Source organism: Procambarus clarkii, chromosome 63, assembly GCF_040958095.1.
Source record: "Procambarus clarkii isolate CNS0578487 chromosome 63, FALCON_Pclarkii_2.0, whole genome shotgun sequence".
Lineage (NCBI taxonomy): Eukaryota > Metazoa > Arthropoda > Malacostraca > Decapoda > Cambaridae > Procambarus > Procambarus clarkii.
This window is the reverse complement of record NC_091212.1, coordinates 15,966,534-15,989,138: the sequence shown is the minus strand read 5'-3', so window position 1 is coordinate 15,989,138 and position 22,605 is coordinate 15,966,534. Positions and strand designations below refer to the sequence as shown.

Here is a 22,605-nt window from a genome sequence, read left to right as displayed (position 1 = left end):
GATCTGGTACAGGGCTGGTTCGACCTTCTCCTCTGCTCTTCGTGTCTGTTTTTTTTTTACGCGGGTGTATCACCAATTCTATGGTGATCAGGTGGCTTCATTGATGGTGTCCCACCTGAGAGCTTTGTCTTGGCGACAGTATGAAGTTTCATGGCTTTCTTTTTGCCATTTTCTGGTTCTTCGTAGGTTGTCTTTTCTTTCGGATCGGATTGTCTTGTCCTTTCTTTCTTGGCTTTTTCAGGACCGTCATTTGATGTCTAATACTGTCGCCTCGTATCGTGTGGCGCTGGAGGAGCCGCTCAAGCTAGCTTTCGGGGTGGACGTCACATCTGCCCCGTTTCGTAAGCTTTCCCATGCTATGTTTCACCTCCGGCCTGCTCCTACGCCTCCTGAGTCATCCTGGTCCTTGGACAGGGTGCTCTTTTATCTTTCCTCTCCTCGGTTTGTGGTGGCCCCTTCGGTTCCGATTGTTTTTCCAAGGCTTTGTTTTTGTTGGCATTGGCCTCTGGAGGCCGGGTAGGGGAGCTTCATGCTCTCCTCTGGGGCAGGGGTTTCTGCTCTTTTGGTCCTGGGGGTAGGTTTGACCGTTTGCAGCCTTCTCTATCTTTTCTGGCGAAGAACGAAACGGCTGCTTTCCGGAGGGGTCTGTGGGTCATTGATGTTTGGTTGGTTCAGCCGGAGGGTGCATCATGTGTTGGTCCGGTTGCAACACTTCGCAGTTACCTGCGCGCTCAGCCGGGGTGGCTGGGGATGCACTTTGGGTTGATCTGGTTTCCCTCGTTCCCTGTTACAGGGCTCGGGTCTCCCAGGTTGTCCGCAGGGTTATTAAGTCTAGCCAACCTGCGGTCTATCCTCGCGCCCATGATTTGCGGAAGTTTGCAGCTTTGGCTGCCGTGTTTGGTAATATGTCTTGGGCACATATTCGAGCGCGTGGATTTTGGAACTCGAACAGGGTCCTGGCTGCCTGTTATTTGGTGCATGTCCCTGCTCCTCGGCGTTCTGGTGTTGCTTTAGGTTGCAGCAGTTGTCTCGACTTCGTGTTGAGAAGTTTGTGGCCGCAGCCTCCTGGGTAAGTCCCTATTTTCCTTCTCTTTGGGTATGTAGCTCCAGGGAGTCGTAGGGGCTCCCCAAAGAAAACCAGCATTGAATGTAATGAAACGCCATTTTCTGGGTGAGCCCCAGAGGCTCCCTGGCTACCCTCCCTCCCATCCGGTCGGCGGGGTTTTTTGCATTGGTTGAAGCCTAGTTTCCGAACTGAAGGCAGCCAGCGTGGTGAGGTCCGGGCCCCCCCCACCCCCCCACCCTTCCGAGGAGTGGAGGGCTGTGCAAACGACCGGCGCGGCAATAAATTGATTGTTAGATTGTTTCCTTGGGATTGTAGGGAGTTTATTCCTCTCTGTTTGGTTTTTGTTGTAGTTTCTTACCATGTGGGGTTTGTTTTGTTACACCTACCTTTCTGGGTGCCTAATCCCGGTCGATGGCCGATAAGGAAAGCCCCAATCACAAAGGGGTTTTCCAGGGCCATTGCTCCCTGAAACCTCTCTGAAGGGGCCAGGTTCTGGCGCTGGTCCCTGGTAGGTCTGAACTCCATAGCTAATGTCCCAGTCTAACATAACATACATTAGCCCGATAAGCTCTAGGGAGCCTCCGGGGCTCACCCAGAAAATGGCGTTTCATTACATTCAACGCTGGTTTTTTTGCCAGACTTCCCTACCTTATTGCAGCTGAAATATGCTACCTACGATTTTTTTTTTTTTTTTCCATGATCAGAGAACAAAAATGAAGACTTCTATAAGACGAAAGAATTTTTTTTATTTTTTTTTTTTTGTGTTGCCCATGTGGGTGTTAAATCCATTTCGGCCCCTAGCGGTTTGAGGGTTAAAGAGGTTTTCCATAGTGTCCTCTCTTGAAATCACGTTCATTTTCCTCATTGTCTTCTAGTTTATGATACACTGTATATTTAATTTCCACAAAAAATAGTCACTCTTACCCAATGGAGGAAGGTACTGAATGTCAAATATTTGTTCTATCTTGGTAAATTTACAGTCCATCATTGATGGAACATCTTTTTTCCCACACTCTTGAGGAATGTTTAACACGTTGAAACATGAATGTCTCCAGGATGAGGTATGTTTGGAGCTATCTCAGTGCTACCTTCAGGGAACCACTGTTCAGGCCCTCTAAACATGATTACAATAGAGGATAACAATCCTATCACCCCTATTAACTTTTACTCAAGAACACACAAAACTTACCTCTTCTTCGTGCCAGTAAAGGTCAGCTGAGGAGCAGTATTCAGACTTGCCAAAACAGAAACACTTGGTGCAACCATCAGGATTACTCTCCTCTAAATTATAAGAGCCTGATCGACATGTGTCACAGGAACGACCTTGAACATTCAGTTTGCAATAGCAACTGGCATCATCCTAGAACAATGATATTACATTAGTGTTAGAAAAATGTTACATTACTTCATTTCTCACTTTCAGAGGTTGTGGAAGGCATTCAGTCATGAAGAGTAACAAACTACCATGGGAAAGAGGTAAAAAATGTTATGAAAAATACAATATACAAAATATTAATTTAGTTTTTACATGCACTCAAATAAATAAATATTGAATTCTTTAACATTTGGAGCTATAAATATCATATCTGAATGTCAGTATAATTCATCAAATTCAGGATATATAAACAAAATGTTTAACAAAACAAATAAGTATTGAAAAACCATATATAATACTGAGTTTCTCACAGTGTATATCTCACAGTGCATTTTCTCACAGTGAAAATTAATATTATTATTATGAAAACCAATAAAAAAAAATGAGAAGCCCTTGACATGACAGTTATGAGTATGAGAATTTCATGACATACCAATGATGAAGAGCTGCTGATGGTAGACTCACAGAAATTGATCATTAATGGTACACACACAAACTCATCAATGATGGTAAGACACAGAAGCAAATCAATGATTGTAGACTCATAGTAACTCATCAATGATAGTAAGACACAGAAGCTAATCAATGATGGTAGATGCACAGTAACTCATCAATGATGGTAGACCCACAGTAACTCATCAATGATGGTAGACCCACAGTAACTCATCAATGATGGTAGACCCACAGTAACTGGACAATGATGGTAGACTCACAGTAACTGGTCAATGATGGTGGACCCACAGTAACTGGTCAATGGTGGTAGACTCACAGTAACTGTTCAATGATGGTAGATCCACAGTAACTGGTCAATGATGGTAGACCCACAGTAACTGGTCAATGATGATAGACCCACAGTAACTGGTCACTGATGGTAGACCCACAGTTACTGGTCAATGAAGGTAGATCCACAGTAACTGGTCATTGGTGGTAGACCCACAGTAACTGGTCACTGATGGTAAATCCACAGTAACTGGTCAATGATGGTAGATTCCCAGTAACTTGTCATTGATGGTAGACACACAGTAACTGGTCATTGGTGGTAGACCCACAGTAACTGGTCATTGGTGGTAGACCCACAGTAACTGGTCATTGATGGTAGACCCCCAGTAACTGGTCAATGATAATAGACCCCACAGTAACTGGTCAATGATAGTATACCCATAACAACTGATCAGTGATGGTAAGCCCATTAACCACTGCACTGCGCAACGCACCTTGAGGCTCACGACGGGTGATGCGCAACACGTCTCAGGAATCTCATAGATATAGCGTATCATTCAAAACGCCTGTGGCTACACGGGGTTCACATCAGCTTCCTCAGGGTTTTCCTAAACAGACGTGCCATTAAAAAAAAATTGTGGGCAACATTCCTGAGTGTGAAGGCCTCAGTACTGAGTGAGCAACCAAGGCTGGTGCATTCACCATGAGCTAACAGCATAGCTATTCAGCTTTTGACCACCGCATCGCCTATAAAGTCCAAATATATATGTATCTGGTATTATTTAGCCATGATAGTATTATAAAAGACCCTGACTGTGATAAAAACTGTTCACAATGTTCAGATATCAGTGAATAAATGCTGTTCAAGATGTTCACAGCACTAGCCACAGCACACTGCCATTATTTCGCATATCTAAAATTCTTCAAATGATTTCTCATGTTACTTTACAATTAAACATGTGTAAAATTATTCATTTACATGATTTAGTGACCAGGATTCTGATAATAGCATGATTGTGGTGAGAATTAGCAATGTGAATTAGCAGTGGGAGGAGTACTGTTGGTGAGGGAGGAAGGAAGAGGTGGCATTGGCTACTGGCTGGTGTTTGGCAACATGCTATTCTTTGGAATCACCATACCAGCTTAGTGGTTTGCTATGGTGAACACAAATGTAGATACTTATATATAAAGTGTGTATAGAGAGTAATAACAGCAAAATAAGTTTTTTGGGAGGAACCATTTTGGTGAAGGAGTGAGTGAGGCTTTCGTCTGTTGGCTACTGTGTGACTTATCATGCAGTGGCCACTATGCTGTATGGACACATACTAGCTTACTTGTACAGTTAAGGTGAATAAAACATGTAGATACTTATATATATAATGTGAGTATATAGTGTAATAACACCACAAACAGTATTGTGGGAGGAGTAATGTTGGCGAGTTAGGTGTTGTGGGAGTTAGGGGAAGGCTGGCTGGGTGTGGCAGCTCACTCTTGTTTTTTGGGCTCACCATACCAACTTAGTGGTTCCCTATGCACTCATATGTAGATGGATATATACAATGTGTGTATATAGTGTAATAACAGCAAAACACTGTTTGATTGATCGTAGAATATAATATACATGTCACATATATGAGCCCCATAATTTTGAGCATAGTGATGTTCCACACATTGAACTATATAAATTCCACAAATTACACACTTTTGAATAATATTACAGCATAAAACCAGAGAAGAAACGAATCAGAAACATGAAAATAATTGTAAAACATTATATTCGCGGCAACTGCCGCCCCACGGGGTGGCGGGGCCTAGTAACCTTGAGTGCTCTATCGCTCAGCCCCCATTATATGCTCAACTTCCCAGCTCCATCGTGGCTAAAGTATGTCACATACAATTTTTTTTTAGTTTTCCGTGATCAGAGACTGCATTTTAACAATATAGGAAGAGAAAATAATTTTGTGGCAAGAATTTTTTTTGGCGCACCCAAGGTGTGACGTATTTTAATGCAGAGCAGTGCAGTGATTAAGACCACATTCCTTCATCATTTAATCCAAAGAGCAAAAAAATAACATAATTTAAAGTTGTGGCACACTGATATCAAAATATTTACTACCAGAAAATATACATACTTTCTTTAGTAATTTAAGAATTCAACATGAGTAAGATATTAGCAAAATTTATTACCCCTATTATCTTTATATGCAGTATAATTATAAAAGTATATATATTATAGTAAATAATTTGTATAAATAATAATACTAATTTTTAAAACTGAAAACTGTTTATGAATTAAACACCTGGCTACATATATCTTGCTCAGTTCCACGCAAGTCACAGTCACACAGCTGGCAGAATGGGAAGGACCAGTAGCCTGCTGCACACCGCTCACATCTAAAATGAACACATAATAAATAATAAGAAAATAGATAATTATGTTGACTAGAAAAATAATAAATAAGTAAAAATACTATATTCAATTACTTTTAGCTTCTTTTTGAATTATCATCTATTCTTTTATTGTGGGGAGCCCCATCAGCTTCCTGAAGGAGAGCTTTATATGGCACTTAATCATCACTGATTAAGTGCCATATTACCAAGCATCATCAGTCGCAGAGTTCTTTGTGCCTACCAGGAACCACAAGTCAGAGCCTAGGCCCCTCAAAAGAGGCTCTGGGAGCAAGGGCCTATGATCACATTATATTTAAAAGGAAGTATTTTCCAACAAGATAAGGAAATTTCCAGCTTGACTGATAAGGTAAGGATGCAGGAGGAACACATTAAGGAACTAGTAAAGGATAATGAGGCATGGAAAGTGAAGAGTAGGGAATTTGAAGAAATTAACAAGAAAATAGACACATATGGTGAACAACTCGAAAGGACCCTGAGGGCTAACATGGAGTTAGGTAAGGAGATGCAACAAGAAACTTCACTGGCAACTCAAATAGAGGAGGCTAATAAAGAACTAAAAAGTATAAAGAAGAAATAAAAGAGACGTATGCACAAGTTGTAAAAGAGAAAGAGACAATCAAGGAAGTGTGTTCAGAAGTCAAAACCAGAAATGACCAACAAGAAGCAGAAATTAGGCAAGCAATTAGAAAAGAACTGGTTACCAACAGTAAACTACTACAAAACATTGCAGATAGAAGTAAGTCCATAATAATTTTTGGATGTTTAGAGAAGGAAATTTCATCTAGGGTGGACCGAGCAGCAGAAGAGATGAAAATCATAGAGAAAATAGTAGGTTTAGGTGAAGACTCAAAGGAAAATATCAGTGATTTTAGAATAGGATAATATGAGAAAGACAAGATCCGCCCTTAAAGGGTGATGTTTAATGGAGTGAAAAACATTATGTAAGTGCTTAGAAATGGCAGGAAATTGCAGAGTGATGAGGTTGGCAAACATTGGTCAATATGACAAGACGTCTCTAAAGAGGACAGAGAAAAGCTGAAAATGAACCTCATTGAAGCAAAATGTCTAAATGGGGATAGAAATGAAGAAGACAGAAATTCTTTTTTCTATAAAGTGTCAGGGACTGGAAAGCTTGTGAAATGGTACATAAAAACAAGGCAACAAAATCAGTAGTGGAAGGGGGAGTAATGAGCAAAGGGAAAGGGAACATGTTCCTGAAAGTTGTATATACCAACATAGATGGAGTGAGGTCAAAAACTATGGAGTTGCAAGATATAATTCAGTTCAAGGTCCCATATTTTGTTGCATTATCAGAGACGAAACTTTAAGGAAATATATTAAATGAAGTCATAATCCCAAGGGGTGATTCAGTTTGGAGACGTGAAAGGAAAACTAGGAAGGGAGGAGGAGTGGCTGTGCTGGTGAAAGAACACCTGAAGGTAAGAGAGTTAATATTTGAAAACCCTCGAGACACTGACTTAATGGCATTGCAGGTCTGGAATCAGGATGATAAGCTGATAATTTTAAATGCCTACAGCCCACCAGCAACACATGGGAACTCCATGAGTCCTGCCGAAAAGCATCTACCGCGAATGCCTCGTAGGCGGGGAAGGACACCACATAGAACGGGAGATACCACGCCGACGCGAAGATGTCCATATCCAGGAGTCTGTACATCCGGCAGAACCAACGAACAAGTCGGCATAGAACGGGAGATACCAAGACCACGCCGACGCGAAGATGTCCATATCCAGGAGTCTGTACATCCGGCAGAACCAACGAACAAGTCGGCAAAGACCAGCCATTCCATGAACAGAGGAATGAACTGAGACAGGTTGTCTGACAGGACGATGGACACACCCTAGGCATGAACTGAGCGGAGAGTCAAACCCCGAGAAACCAGCAGGTGAGCCACCCAAAGAGACCAACCCCAAAGAGGCAAGGACTGAAGAGAACCCCCGTGGTTCCGGCAATGAACCACCGGAGGACAGTCCGAATGGTGCTGGATGAGAGAGCCCCGAGGGACCCAAACCTTCCAAAGTGCAAACCAGACCACCGTGAACTCCTGAACTGTGCTGTGAGCCCAACAGAAGGATGGACCCCACTGTCCCCGGCCGGACTGGTGAGACCTGATCACACAGCCCCAGCCGAGAGACGACCCGTCAGTGATCACATCGAGCGAAGGCTTGGGGAGGCGTCAAGGCACTGAATTCCAAAAACCCTAAAGAGGAAGCAGGCGACGCAGCACCGACACAAGGCCCCCGGAGGATGAACCAATGATCGCGAGGGAAGTGGAAGGGGCATCCCCAAAGGAACCAAAACAGATGCCGAAGCCAAACCCGACCCATCAAGTAGACCAGCATGGCAAAGTTCAGACTCCCGAAAAAGTGCTCGAGCAACCATCGAGTGACCCTGGGACCCCCTCAGAAACAGCCGAAGGTGGGACTGTAGCAACAGCAACGTCTCTGGAGGGAGAAAGAAGTGGACCAAGAGTCCCCAAAAAGACCCAACCAGGGCCGAATCCAAGACAGAACCAGATAGAATGTTCTCCAGTTCACCAGGAACCCGAATCCGGCAAGCTGGAAAGAACAATATCCCTGGCGAGCAGACAAGTAGACCGACTGGGAGCCCTCACCAGCCAGTCGTCGAGGTAGGCCAGAAACCGAATCCCGAGCAGACGCAGAAAGGTCACCAAGATCTGGTAAAGATGTGTAAAAACACTAAGTTTCATTTACCAACTATCTTCAGGTTATCTTGAGATGATTTCGGGGCTTTAGTGTCCCCGCGGCCCGGTCCTCGGCCAGGCCTCCACCCCCAGGAAGCAGCCCGTGATAGCTGACTAACACCCAGGTACCTATTTTACTGCTAGGTAACAGGGGCATAGGGTGAAAGAAACTCTGCCCATTGTTTCTCGCCGGCGCCTGGGATCGAACCCAGGACCACAGGATCACAAGACCAGCGTGCTGTCCGCTCGGCCGACCGACTCCCAGCGTCTTCCCAACTAGGGAAGACAACAAAATTGGCAAGCCTGAAGCCCCACCATAAACTATGCCAGTCCCGGAACCCTGGCGAGGAACATAAGAAGTGACCCGGAGTTCCAGGGACACCAGCCCGGCCCCAACAGAAGCTGGACCAGAGACAACATTCTCCATTCAGGAATGGTTCCCGAACGCCTAAGGGAAGATAACTCTGTCACGCAGGGGCAGTACTCACAGGGCGCATAGAGATCAGCAAACTACTGCTGATCAATTTATTTGATCAGCAGTAGTTTGTTTTGGAATTCCTACCTTTCTGGGTGCCTGACCTGGTAGATTGCAAACAAAGACTGCTTCCAATTGCACGTGGGTGTCTTTAGGCCATTGCTCCTCATGCCTCCCTTGAGGGGGGGCCAGGTTCTGGCTCTGGTCCCCAGTAGGCTTAGAACTCCTTCGATTGACTGTTGCCACAGTCTAATATATACACATCAGCCCGGTATAGCTCCGGGGAGCCGAAGGGGCTCTACAAAAAAATCCCTTAAAAAATAAAATATTAGGGAGGGGGAGACATTGATGAAAGTAACATATATTAGGGAGCTGGCAGCTGAGCGGACAGAACACTGGAAACATGATCCTGTGGTCCCGGGTTTGATCCCAGGTGCCGGCGAGAAACGATAGGCAGAGTTTCTTTCACCCTGATGCCACTGTTGCCTAGCAGTAAATAGGTACCTGGGAGTTAGTCAGCTGTCACAGGCTGCTTCCTTGGGGTGGATGCCTGGTCTTCGGCCGCGGGGACACTAAGCCCCGAAATCATCTCAAAATAACCTCATGATTAACACTGGGCAATTTATTTATATGATACATAACAAAATAGTGCATAATAACATAGTTACTCATTATTATTTCTGTTATTATGTATTACTCAGCAGTGCTATAAAGGCACCAGCTGCATATCCCCTTTGTGGACACTTCTTACTGTTATTCTTATTCTTTGAGCATCAGACAGATGCATGTATCACTTTATTACTTTATTATCCCTCAGTTCCAGTTAATATGAGCTGTTCTCCTAATCAACAAAATGTTCTTATTTAAAAAAAACAGCATTGAATGTAATAAAACGCCATTTTCTGGGTGAGCCCCGGAGGCTCCCTGGAGCTCATTGGGCTAATGTATGTTATATTAGACCAGGGCATTAGCTAAGAAGTTCAGACCTACCAGGGACCAGCCCCAGAACCAGGCCCATTCAGAGAGGTTTCAGGGAGCAATGGCCCTGCAAAACCCACTTGTGGTAGGAGTTTTCCATATCTGCCATCGACCGGGGTTAGGCACCCAGAAAGGTAGGCATAACAAAACAAACCCCACATACCTGGTTGATGGGGTTCTGGGAGTTCTACTCCCCAAGCCTGGCCCGGGGCCAGACTTGACTTGTGAGTTTGGTCCACTAGGCTGTTGCTTGGAGCGGCCCGCAGGCCCACATACCCACCACAGTCCGGTTGGTCCAGCACTCCTTGAAGGAAATAATCTAGTTTCCACTTAAAGATGTCCACGGTTGTTACTGTAATATTTCTGATGCTCGCTGGTAGGATGTTGAACAACCGTGGACCTCTGATGTTCATACAGTGTTCTCTGATTGTGCCCATGGCACCTCTGCTCTTTACTGGTTCTATTCTGCATTTTCTTCCATGTCGTTCACTCCAGTACATTGTTATTTTACTGTGCAGATTTGGGACCTGTCCCTCCAGTATTTTCCATGTGTATATTATTTGGTATCTCTCTCGTCTCCTTTCTAGTGAGTACATTTGGAGAGCTTTGAGACGATCCCAATAATTTAGGTGCTTTATCTCATCTATGCGTGCCGTATATATTCTCTGTATTCCCTCAATTTCAGCAATCTCTCTTGCTCTGAAGGGGGAAGTGAGTACTGAGCAGTACTCAAGACGGGACAACACAAGTGATTTGAAGAGTACAACCATTGTGATGGGATCTCTGGACTTGAAGGTTCTCGTAATCCATCCTATCATTTTTCTAGCTGACGCAATACTTGCTTGGTTATGCTCCCTTAACGTTAGGTCATCGGGCATCATTATTCCCAAATCCTTGACATGCTGTTTTCCTTCTATGGGCAGATTCGATTGTGTTTTGTACCCTGTATTATGTTTAAGATCCTCATTTTTGCCGTATCTGAGTACCTGGAATTTATCACCGTTAAACATCATGTTATTTTCTGCTGCCCAATCAAAAACTTTGTTAATATCTGTTTGTAGTTTATCAATGTCATCAGCAGAGGTAATTTTCATGCTGATTTTTGTATCATCTGGAAAGGATGACACGAAGCTGTGACTTGTGTTTTTGTCTATATCTGATATGAGAATAAGTAACAGCACTGGTACAAGGACTGTACCTTGAGGTACAGAGCTTTTAACTACACTCGGACTCGATTTTACTTGATTGACTGTTACTCTTTGTGTTCTGTTCGACAGGAAATTGAGTATCCAGCGTCCTACTTTACCAGCTATACCCACTGGCCTCATTTTGTGTGCAATCACTCCACATGGTAAAAAACTAAAACAAAAAACTGAACAGAGAGGTAGAAACTCCCTACAATCCCAAGGAAACAAGCAAACAGGCAAATCCCAAGGAAACAAGCAAACAGGCAAACATCACACTTTACAGCCGCACCGATCGTCCGTGCAGCCCTCCCAGCCCCTAGAGGGGGAGGGGGGAGCCACGGACCTCATCGCGCCGGCTGCCTAGCATCAGTTCGGAAGCTAAGCTTCAACCAACGTGAAAAAACCGCCAACAGGTGGGAGGGAGGGTTGCCAGGGAGCCTCCGGGGCTCACCCAGAAAATAGCGTTTCATTACATTCAATGCTGGTTTTCTGTGGAGAGCCCCCTAAAGCTCCCTGGAGCTTCATACCCAAAGAGAAGGAAAAGAAAAAGCTGACCTGGAAGGCGGCCGCCACAAACTCCGCAACGTGAAGCCAAGACAACAGGCTGCAACCTGTGACCCAAGGCAACAAGAACGCACAGGAGCAGACGCACGCATAAAGAATGGGTGGCCAGGAACCTAGGAGCCAAGCCCGACTCTGCGGGCAGACCAGCACTTCGAAGTTCAGACTCCCACACAACTGCTCGAACAACCGCCGGGCAACCCGGGACCCGCTCATGAACAGCCGAAGGTGGGACCACAGCCGCAGCAACACTTCTGGAGGAAAGGACAAGGAGCGGCCCAAGAGCCTTAAACAAGACCCAGCCAGGTCCGAACCCAGGCCAGAAACAGATGCAACGGCCTCCAGATCACCAGGAAACCAAACCCAGCGATCTGGAAAGAACCACACACCTTGCGAGCAGACAAGCAGACCAACTGGGAGCTCACACCAGCCAGGTGTCGAAGTAGGCCAGACACCGAATCCCAAGCAGACTCAGACAGGGCACCAAGATTCGGTAAAGATGCGTAAATACACCACGTGCCAATTACAAACAAGGGAAGGCAACAAAAGCGGCAAGCCTACAGCCCCACCACCAACTATGCCAGTCCCGGAAAACTCGAGAAGATTGTGCCAAGAATTGACCTGCAGGTCCAGGGCCACCATCCAGGCACCCAGCCCCAACAGAAGCCGGACCAGAGACAACAGTCCTCTGATGAGGGCATAGAATTCACGAAGCAGACTGGAGAAGTCCAGAAGAACTGCAGCTTCGCCAGGCCAGTGTCTGCATAGAGCAGACGGGAACCCCAGAAGGATGGGGCGGATCGACCACGTCCAACGCACCCACTAAGATGACTTTTTTTTTTTTTTTTTTTTTTTTTTTTGAGATATATACAAGAGTTGTTACATTCTTGTACAGCCACTAGTACGCGTAGCGTTTCGGGCAAGTTCTTAATCCTATGGTCCCTGGAATACGATCCCCTGCCGCGAAGAATCGTTTTTTCATCCAAGTACACAATTTACTGTTGCGTTAAACAGAGGCTACAGTTAAGGAATTGCGCCCAGTAAATCCTCCCCGGCCAGGATACGAACCCATGACATAGCGCTCGTGGAACGCCAGAACGCCAGGCTGCACATGACGAAGTGCAGGGGAAGAAACCCACCCCGCCAGCCCTGAACCCCCCAAAGTTGGAGAAGCCGTCCGCCGCCGCCACCAGAGGCCGAAAGACAACCAAAAGCGCCCACTAACTGCAGGACCATGCGAGAGACAACAGAGCAAGCTGCTTCCCCATAGCCCCATTAACAGTGAAGGGAACAGAGCCCCTTCTGAAACAAAAAGCATACATACATATATATACACATATTCACATAAATTATGTACATGTACATGTACATACATACATACATACATACATACATACATACATAAAATAAATTATATATATATATATATATATATATATATATATATATATATATATATATATATATATATATATATATATATATATATATATATATATATATATATATATATATATATATATATATATATATATATATATATATATATATATATATATATATATATATATATATATATATATATACATACACACACATACATACATACATACACATATACATAAATACACACACAAAGGTGTATTACACATACGTGCACATACACATGTGAACACACACACAGTGTACACACGCACAAGTACATGCGGACATACACATACACGTGAAAAGAAAATTACAAGCCGCCGACCAGTGGGCAGTGAGCACCACGCCAGTTAGGTGAAGAAGGCACAAAACTGCATCAAAAGGCCCACCACGACAACAAAACCACAAAGTCCCAGCAAGACCACAACATGTGCCAAGACCAAAAAGATCAGTCTGCAAGCAAGGAAGACCCCGAAACTCCAGAAGGCAGAACTGGGTCACACAAACAAAGCCCCCTGAACCCACAAAGGGGGCCCCAAGAGGAAGAAACCTCCAGAATGAAACCAAAGAACCAATAGGAACCTAGAATCAAACCAGGGAGAGCCCAAACCACCACATTGGCTGGCGAAGATACACCACAGAAAGACAAAGCACAGCCCCCAGACAGAACCCCCTGGGAAATGGTCAAAACAGACCGAAAACCGAGGGACAAGGTGTGGGAGCAAGCATAATAGACAGGGACACTGAGCCCAAGCCCAAGGGCCCAGACCTAAAACAGACAAAACGTAAAACTCAGTGTAAAATCAACACTCAAACGTTCCCAGAGGAACAGAAAATGATGAGAAAACCCCGGCAGGGTCAAACAGCCCCAGAACTGCTAGCAGGCATCCCCCACAGCCCCGGAAACTAGCAACAGAGGCCCCGGGGCACAGCCGTTCTCCAAGCCCTCCGCCCTTAAAGAAAAGGAAGAGTCCAAAGGAAAGGCAGCAAGAATGGGCCGCTGGTAAGACCCAGAGGCCTTGGCAGGAGGAACAGGCTCGAAAACCTCAGTCCCCAACCCGAACGGGGCAGCCCCCCCCAAAACCGCCCGAGACTCGGCCCCAACTAAACCCCGCCCTGACCCCGAAACCCGTAGACAGTTAGGAGCCGGGAACAGGGAAGGAAAGGGGTGAACAGCACCTAACCAAAACGGGGCGGCCCCCAAGGCATCCGAGTGGAAAACCAACCTAGTGTGTTGCAGCAACCTAACCTAGCTTGCAACACGGATGCAGCCTGTACTCTGAACAGTAATAAAATCAGTTGAGTACTGGAGAACAAGCAGAGAATATCTCTCGCAAGATTCCGGGTCAAAGTGTCAGTGACCCAACAGGCAGCATGGCAGAGATAAAAGTGGCGACTATCACCCGGAGACAAGAGCACAGCAACCAACGATCCCGTACAAGACAGGTTGGAAACCGGAAGACAAATTCAATGGTTCACCTAACCCTGACAGTTGTTTCCAGGGCCCGTAGGGTAACAACTACGGGAAGCCCGGGCAAGGTGTTGCTAACCGGTTAAGAAACCCAAAATAACAAGGGGGTAGAGGACAACACTGAAAACCCCTGTGACGTGTACAATCATGGGGGCCTAGCAGAGGGCCACCAAACACTACCAGTGGAACTATAGCCACACTGGGCAGACCTCAACCAGGCAAATGAAAATAAAAACAAAAGAAAACCCCTGCAAAAGTACATCGTCTCCAGAGGCAACAGGAACCGATCGCCGCTTAGGTGGCAGGTCGCGCAACACCTTGATGCCCTAACCAGCACAATACCAGTCCCTATAAAGGGCCAAACAAGGGCCCCAAGCCCCAGCTGGCCCCAAGGGCGAGACAAATGCCGAGCAGCAAGAAACTATGTGAATGGTTCCCGAACGCCTCAGGGAAGATAACCCTGTCACGCAGGGTAGTACTCACAGGGCGCTTAGGAAAGGAAGCCCCTAAGCGCATGCAGCCCTGGTACTGATGAGAAACACCTGGCCGCACACAACACAACACACGGCAGTGGACTCCACACAAGGCAAACACTACCTAGGAAACTGAGGCCAGAGAAGGGTCTATCCCGGTTGACATTAGCTTACGAACTGATGCTAGGCATCTGGCGCAGTGAGGTTCGGGGCTCCCCCCCTCCCCCTCTCGGGGCAGGGAGGGCTGCGAGGACGATCGGCGCGGCAGTAAAGTGTGATGTTTGCTTGTTTACTTGTTTCTTTGGGATTGTAGGGAGTTTCTACCTCTCTGTTCGTTTTTTTGTTTTAGTTTTTTACCATGTGGGGTTTGTTTTGTTATGCCTACCTTTCTGGGTGCCTAACCCCAGTCGATGGCAGATAAGGAAAACCTCAACCACAAGGGGGTTTTCCTGGGCCATTGCTCCCTGAAACCTCTCTGAAAGGCCAGGTTCTGGCACTGGTCCCTGGTAGGTCTGAACTCCTTAGCTAATGTCCAGGTCTAATATAACATACATTAGCCCGATAAGCTCCAGGGAGCCGTAGGCACTCCCCATAGAAAAAAATTGTTTAAAATCAATTTCTGAAAATATTTTGATGAGAGTTTCACGACATTGACATTTATAAGTTGGAGATTTGTTTAAAATTTTTAAGTTATTTTTACATAATTCAAATATTTTTCGCTTCCGGGCCCCCAATATGCAACTTTTAAGGGTTAAAGGAAGCCAGAGGTCTTTGGCTTTCTGTCTTGCCGGGGGTTTGAGGGGCATTTTTGGTTGTTGGAGCACACAGCAGTTGCTCAGCCTGCATAGGTGTTTATGGGCATGCTGATGTTTCTTCAAGTCTGCTTGTCTGCCACAGTCTTGTTTAGGTTTTTTTTCTTTTTGTTTTATTTTGTACTTTTATAGCCTATGCTATGCTTTCTAACTTCATAATTGCTTTTAAATACATGGATGGTGAAATACTAAAGAAATTGTTCACGAGTTTTGTTAGACCAAAGCTAGAGTATGAAGCAGTTGTATAGTGCCCATATTAAGAAGCACAACAACAAACTGGAAAAGGTGCAAAGACATACCACTGAGTGGCTCCCAGAAATGAAAAAGAAGAGCTACAAAGAGAGGTTAGAGGTGTTAAACATGCCAAAACTAGAAGATAAAAGAAAAAGAGGCAATATGATCACTACGTACAAAATAATAACAGGAATTGATAAAATTGAGAGGGAAGACTTTCTGAGACCTGGAACGTCAAGAACAAGAGGACATAGACTGAAGCTAAGGAAACAAAGGTGTTGCAAAAACATTAGAAAATTTTCTTTTGCAAACAGAGTGGTAGACGGTTGGAACAAGCTAAGTGAGGTGGTGGTGGAGGCCAAAACTGTCAGTAGTTTCAAAGCATTATATGACAAAGAGTGCTGGGAAGACAGGACACCATAAGCGCAGCTTTCATCCTGTAACTACACTTAGGTAATTACTTAGGTAATTAATTTCACACAGACGTTCATTTTTAAATGTATAAAGTACATTCAATTTAAGAACTTTCATATTAAAATACAGTGGTACCTCGCATAATGATCGCCCCAAAAGATGAACATTTTGGGTAACGAACGGCCCGATCGGCGTCAAATCGTCCCGTATGATGAACGCTGGTTTGAGTAACGTCAACACCACATGGTGGGGTCACGCTGCTTCTTGCACATTCTTAGAAGCCTTCGACGATGCACATAAATTATGTTGTTCTTGTTTAAAGATGCTAATGATGCTGGGATATAAAAGGGTCCCTGCTGAGATGTTGCAAAGCATTGACGTTTTTGTAGGAAAAAAGAAATGAAATGTCTGATATACAACAAATGTCAAAAAGGTTCATTCGGTTTTTGGCAGGTAGGCTGCTCCATTATAACAATCTTTCTTTGTTTCAAATGTGTTCCATTTGTTTTGTATTTGTCATTTACATCTCAATAATGGAGAAGCCTACCTTACATACACTGAATAAACCATTATGACATTTTCCTTTCTTCAAATGTGTTCAATATTTATTTTTCATTTGTCTTATAGCAAAAGGTTCGTTCGGTGGTCGGCAGGTAGGCTGCTCCATGTTTCTTACAAACAAAAAACGTAAATAATAAAAAAATGAAGAATTTTGAAAACCAGTACAAATGTCAAAAAGGTTCGTTCGGTGGTCTACAGGTCGGCTGCTCCATGTTTCTTAAAAAAAAAACGAAAAATAAAAGAACTGTTGAAACAATTTGAAAAATGAACAAATGCCATAAAGGTTCGTTCAGTGTTTGTCGGGTAGGCTGCTCCATTATTGAGATGTAAGTGACAAACACAAAACAAATGGAATACATTTGAAACAAAGAAAGATTGTCATAATGGAGCAGCCTACCCAACAAACACTGAAAGAACCTTTTGCTATAACGAATATGAAAGACAAGGGCTGCTGGCTGGGTTAGTACTGCGTGAGCAACCATTTGTGGCACACGCGCCTCTGGCTCTCAAACACCTGTCCCACACGGTGTTGAAAGACTGTGCTCAATCGGTGCAATTCAGACCCTATTGTTTGAAGAACATAAGGGTCATAACATTGGTGAAGCTAGGCGCAATAAAGGCTTAACACATTGGTCGGATGCCAGTGATACAGCACCTATGAGGATGATACAGCGAGCGTATCCAGGTGTAGCTCTGAGCCCCACCCTTGCCATCTCGAATTTATATAGATGATACATAGATGAATCGTTTTCTGTGTTTAGTGATGATGCATCTGATACAAGTAGCATAGATGAACAGTGTTAGCGGCTTCCATGGTGGTGTTGTTCATTGATGTTTTCAAGAATACCTGAATCTCTTCCTGACTGATGGACACTCTTTGAGGCTAGCTGAATCTCTTCCTGACTGATGGACACTCTTTGAGGCTAGCTGAATCTCTTCCTGTGTGGGACCTTACAAAGCGATCTTTTCAAGACTACCTTACAAATAGAGCTTTTCCTATAATCGTTTCAATACTACCGTATGCTTTACAAGCTTGGCTACATACCACCTATAAGTACTAAAGCCAAGGGTGCACACGAGTGCGTTATTTGCAAGCACACAGAACGATGAAACAGGAAACAAAAATCTATCTGTAGCTGGTGCAAGGAGAGCAAAGTCGCACTGTGTACCATGGACTACTTCGTTGACTATTACGCACCTCCAAAGTACTGAGTGTGTAATACAGTGTGTTACTGTGTAAATAGTATGTGAAACTGTACATATTGTAATTTTAGTGAATTTTTACCATGTAATATTGTGACAATAAACATTTATTGTGGACACATTACTGACACATGTATCACAGTTCCATGGAAAATTATGAACATTCTACTGTATACATATTGTAAAGGTCACAAATATGCATCATATACGATAAAAGAAACAAATAGAACCGCATTGGAAATGCATAGAAAAAATATTTGAAAATATATTTGTGGCAACACGCGGTGCTTGAATGGCCTGCGCGACCGTTTCTGGGAGCTTCACACACGGACGACCAGCCCCTGATGACGTCACAGCGCACCTTGTCCACGCCCTCACAGCCAAAGTAAGTGGAATTTGGTAATTATTTTTACATAGACATGTTCAGGGATGGTAATTTATCATTTTGCAAAGAAAAATGATATTTTGGGGAACATTTGATGTCATGCGCTCTGGGGGAATTTCACAATAAACACAGTGCATCACACTGGTTACATGGGGGACACTCGTTTTGTATGACGTCCGTTTCACATGACGAACATGGAACGGATTAAATTCGTTATGCGAGGTACCACTGTACTATACAATTATTACCAGAAATTTACAAAACTATTCAAGCAAAGTATAATGCATTTGACTGCTGTATTGTGTTTTCAGCCAATGAATAATACTGGCCTATAAGTCTCTTCACACATATGTATCAAGAGACTTCTATTTAAGATGAGTAGTCAAATTTTTATTATTGCTTACAAACAGATGAATCTACTCTAAATGAAACCTATTTTTATATAATGAGAAAGCCTTCTTGCAAATTTTGCAGAAAGAAAAGTGTTTTGTAATGAAGTCAGACTCTTTACCTTCTGCCAACAATGGAGTCCTTGCAATTACAGTGTCCAGTATGCAAGTCACACTGTAGATTACCAGCCTGGACACCAAGTGATGAGCACTGGCATTCCTCACACCCAATAATAGGATCAAACCCATAAGTATAAGGTGCACAACGTTCACAACGATCCCCCTCAACACGAGGTGGGCAAATACATTCACCTGGGAAGAAAGGACACCATTAATTAATATGTTTAGCAGTGAATTTGTAGCAAATAATATACACAACAGTTTCTGCAAAAATCAGCAGTGACTCTTAGTATAATATTACAAGTAGCTTATGTGTGAGAGCAAGGTTGACAAAGGCCTTAACAACACTTGGCATGTACTTGTTAGAGCACTCACTACTATCTTCTTGAGGTTATCTTGAGGTTATCTTGAGATGATTTCAGGGCTTTTTAGTGTCCCCGTGGCCCGGTCCTCGACCAGGCCTCCACCCCCAGGAAGCAGCCCATGACAACTGACTAACACCCAGGTACCTATTTTACTGCTAGGTAACAGGGGCATAGGGTGAAAGAAACTCTGCCCATTGTTTCTCGCCGGTGCCTGGGATTGAACCCAGGACCACAGGATCACAAACCCAGCGTGCTGTCCACTTGGACGACCGGCTCCTTTTTCTAGCATTAATGCACACACTCCTTAGTGGGTTATTTTTTTAGAATGTAACTATCTCAGAAAGGAATGGTTGCTTTCACATGGGATGTAGAGAGTGGATGCAGTTAAAAGTGGACTGTCACTTCATCCGATATAATTGCTTCCATTATATTGTATTTTTCTTATTTATGGTAATCTGGCTTTTCTGAGGGGAGTCCCTACAGATCCCTGGAGCTTATCGGGCTAATGCATGTTATATTAGACCGGGACATTAGCTACAGAGTTCAGACCTACCAGGGACCAAGAGCCAGAACCTGGCCCCTTCAGAGACGTTTCAGGGAGCAATGGCCCTTTAACCCCCCCCCCCCCCTGTGGTTGGGGAGTTTTCCTTATCTGCCATCGACCGGGGTTAGGCACCCAGAAAGGTAGACATGACAAAACAAACCCCACATGGTAAGAAACTAACAACAAAAAACGAACAGAGAGGTAGAACTCCTTACAATCCCAAGGAAATAAGTAAACAAGCAAATGAAACGCACTACTGCAGCGCCGCTCGTCTGTGCATCCCTCCCCTCCCCGAGAGTGGGAGGGGGGCCCCCCCAGACCTCACCGCGCTGGCTGAATAGCACTCCAGTTTGTAAGCTAATGTCAACCGGGACAGATGCTTCTCTGGCCTCAGTTTCCTAGGCAGTGTTTGCCTTCGTGGTGCTCACTGCCGTGTTTTGTGTTGTGCAGTAGCCAGGTGTTCCTCACCAGTGCATTGCCTGCATGCACTTAGGGGCTTCCTTCCCTAAGCACCCTGTGAACACTGCCCCTGCATGACAGGGCATGAATGCCCATGCATTCCACTTCACCTGATCTTTCAGGCATCCCTGTGTACAGGAATCGTAGCAGACGGGTGGAAACAGGCTAACATAGTTCCAATCTACAAAAGTGGCAGCAGGGAAGACCCCCTCAATTATAGACCTGTATCATTGACAAGTGTAATAGTGAAAGTATTGGAAAAACTAATCAAAACTAAATGGGTAGAACACCTGGAGAGAAATGATATAATATCAGACAGACAGTATGGTTTTCGATCTGGAAGATCCTGTGTATCGAATTTACTCAGTTTCTATGATCGAGCCACAGAGATATTACAGGAAAGAGATGGTTGGGTTGACTGCATCTATCTGGACCTAAAAAAGGCTTTCGACAGAGTTCCACATAAGAGGTTGTTCTGGAAACTGGAAAATATTGGAGGGGTGACAGGTAAGCTTCTATCATGGATGAAAAATTTTCTGACTGATAGAAAAATGAGGGCAGTAATCAGAGGCAATGTATCGGAATGGAGAAATGTCACAAGTGGAGTACCACAGGGTTCAGTTCTTGCACCAGTGATGTTTATTGTGTACATAAATGATCTACCAGTTGGTATACAGAATTATATGAACATGTTTGCTGATGATGCTAAGATAATAGGAAGGATAAGAAATTTAGATGACTGTCATGCCCTTCAAGAAGACCTGGACAAAATAAGTATATGGAGCACCACTTGGCAAATGGAATTTAATGTTAATAAATGTCATGTTATGGAATGTGGAATAGGAGAACATAGACCCCACACAACCTATATATTATGTGAGAAATCTTTAAAGAATTCTGATAAAGAAAGAGATCTAGGAGTGGTTCTAGATAGAAAACTATCACCTGAGGACCACATAAAGAATATTGTGCAAGGAGCCTATGCTATGCTTTCTAACTTCAGAATTGCATTTAAATACATGGATGGCGATATACTAAAGAAATTGTTCATGACTTTTGTTAGGCCAAAGCTAGAATATGCAGCTGTTGTGTGGTGCCCATATCTTAAGAAGCACATCAACAAACTGGAAAAGGTGCAAAGACATGCTACTAAGTGGCTCCCAGAACTGAAGGGCAAGAGCTACGAGGAGAGGTTAGAAGCATTAAATATGCCAAAACTAGAAGACAGAAGAAAAAGAGGTGATATGATCACTACATACAAAATAGTAACAGGAATTGATAAAATCGACAGGGAAGACTTCCTGAGACCTGGAATTTCAAGAACAAGAGGTCATAGATTTAAACTAGCTAAACACAGATGCCGAAGAAATATAAGAAAATTCACCTTCGCAAATAGAGTGGTAGACGGTTGGAACAAGTTAAGTGAGAAGGTGGTGGAGGCCAAGACTGTCAGTAGTTTCAAAGCGTTATATGACAAAGAGTGCTGGGAAGACGGGACACCACGAGCGTAGCTCTCATCCTGTAACTACACTTAGGTAATTACACTTAGGTAATTACAGGAAAATCTTCCCTGGGGCATTGGGGAACCATTCCCATAGAAGTTCTTGCTGCTCAACATTTGCCTCACCCTTGGGGCCAGCTGGGGCTTGGGGCCCTTGTTTGGCCTTCGGTAGGGACTAGTATTGTGCTGGTTAGGGCGTAAAGTTGTTGCGCGACCTGCTACCTATGCGGCGACCAGTTCCTGTTGCCTCTGGGGACGGTGTACTTTTGCGAGGTATTTCTTTTGTTTTTATTTTCATTTGTCTGGTGGGGGTCTGCCTAGTATGTCTATAGTTCCACTGGTAGTGTTTGCTGGCCCTCTGCTAGGCCCCTTTGATCGTACATGTTGCAGGGGTTTTCAGTGTTAGCATCTACCCTCTGTTAGCATTGGGTGTTAACCATTTAGCGACACCTTGCCTGGGCTTCCCGTAGCAGTCAACCTACAGGCCCTGGAAAACCTTGTCGGGGCTCGGTGGACCACTGGATATGTCTTCTGTGTTCCAACCCATCTTGTGCGGGTTTGTTGGTTGCACAGCAACCAACGAACTCAGGATGACAGACGCCTCTTTTACCTCCGTCATGTTGCCTGTTGGGTCACTGACACCTTGACACAGAGTCTTGCGAGTTGTGTTCTCTGCTTGTTCTCCAGTACTCTTCTGATGTCCTAACTGTTCAGAGTACAGGCGGTGTCCCTTTGCAAGCTTGGTTTAGG

General features: G+C 44.3%; 1 protein-coding gene across 5 annotated transcripts in view; it reads right to left on the bottom strand.

The window, feature by feature from the left end:
* LanA (laminin subunit alpha) overlaps positions 1-22,605 on the bottom strand; it is a 550,694-nt gene that overhangs the window by 368,504 nt on the left and 159,585 nt on the right. For all 5 annotated transcript variants that reach the window (XM_069308774.1, XM_069308775.1, XM_069308777.1 and 2 more), the window contains 3 exons: positions 18,989-19,178; positions 5,462-5,555; positions 2,256-2,426 (listed from right to left, as the gene is read on the bottom strand). In XM_069308774.1, coding sequence (XP_069164875.1) covers positions 2,256-2,426; positions 5,462-5,555; positions 18,989-19,178 — 455 coding nt within the window. The remainder of the gene's footprint in view (positions 1-2,255; positions 2,427-5,461; positions 5,556-18,988; positions 19,179-22,605) is intronic.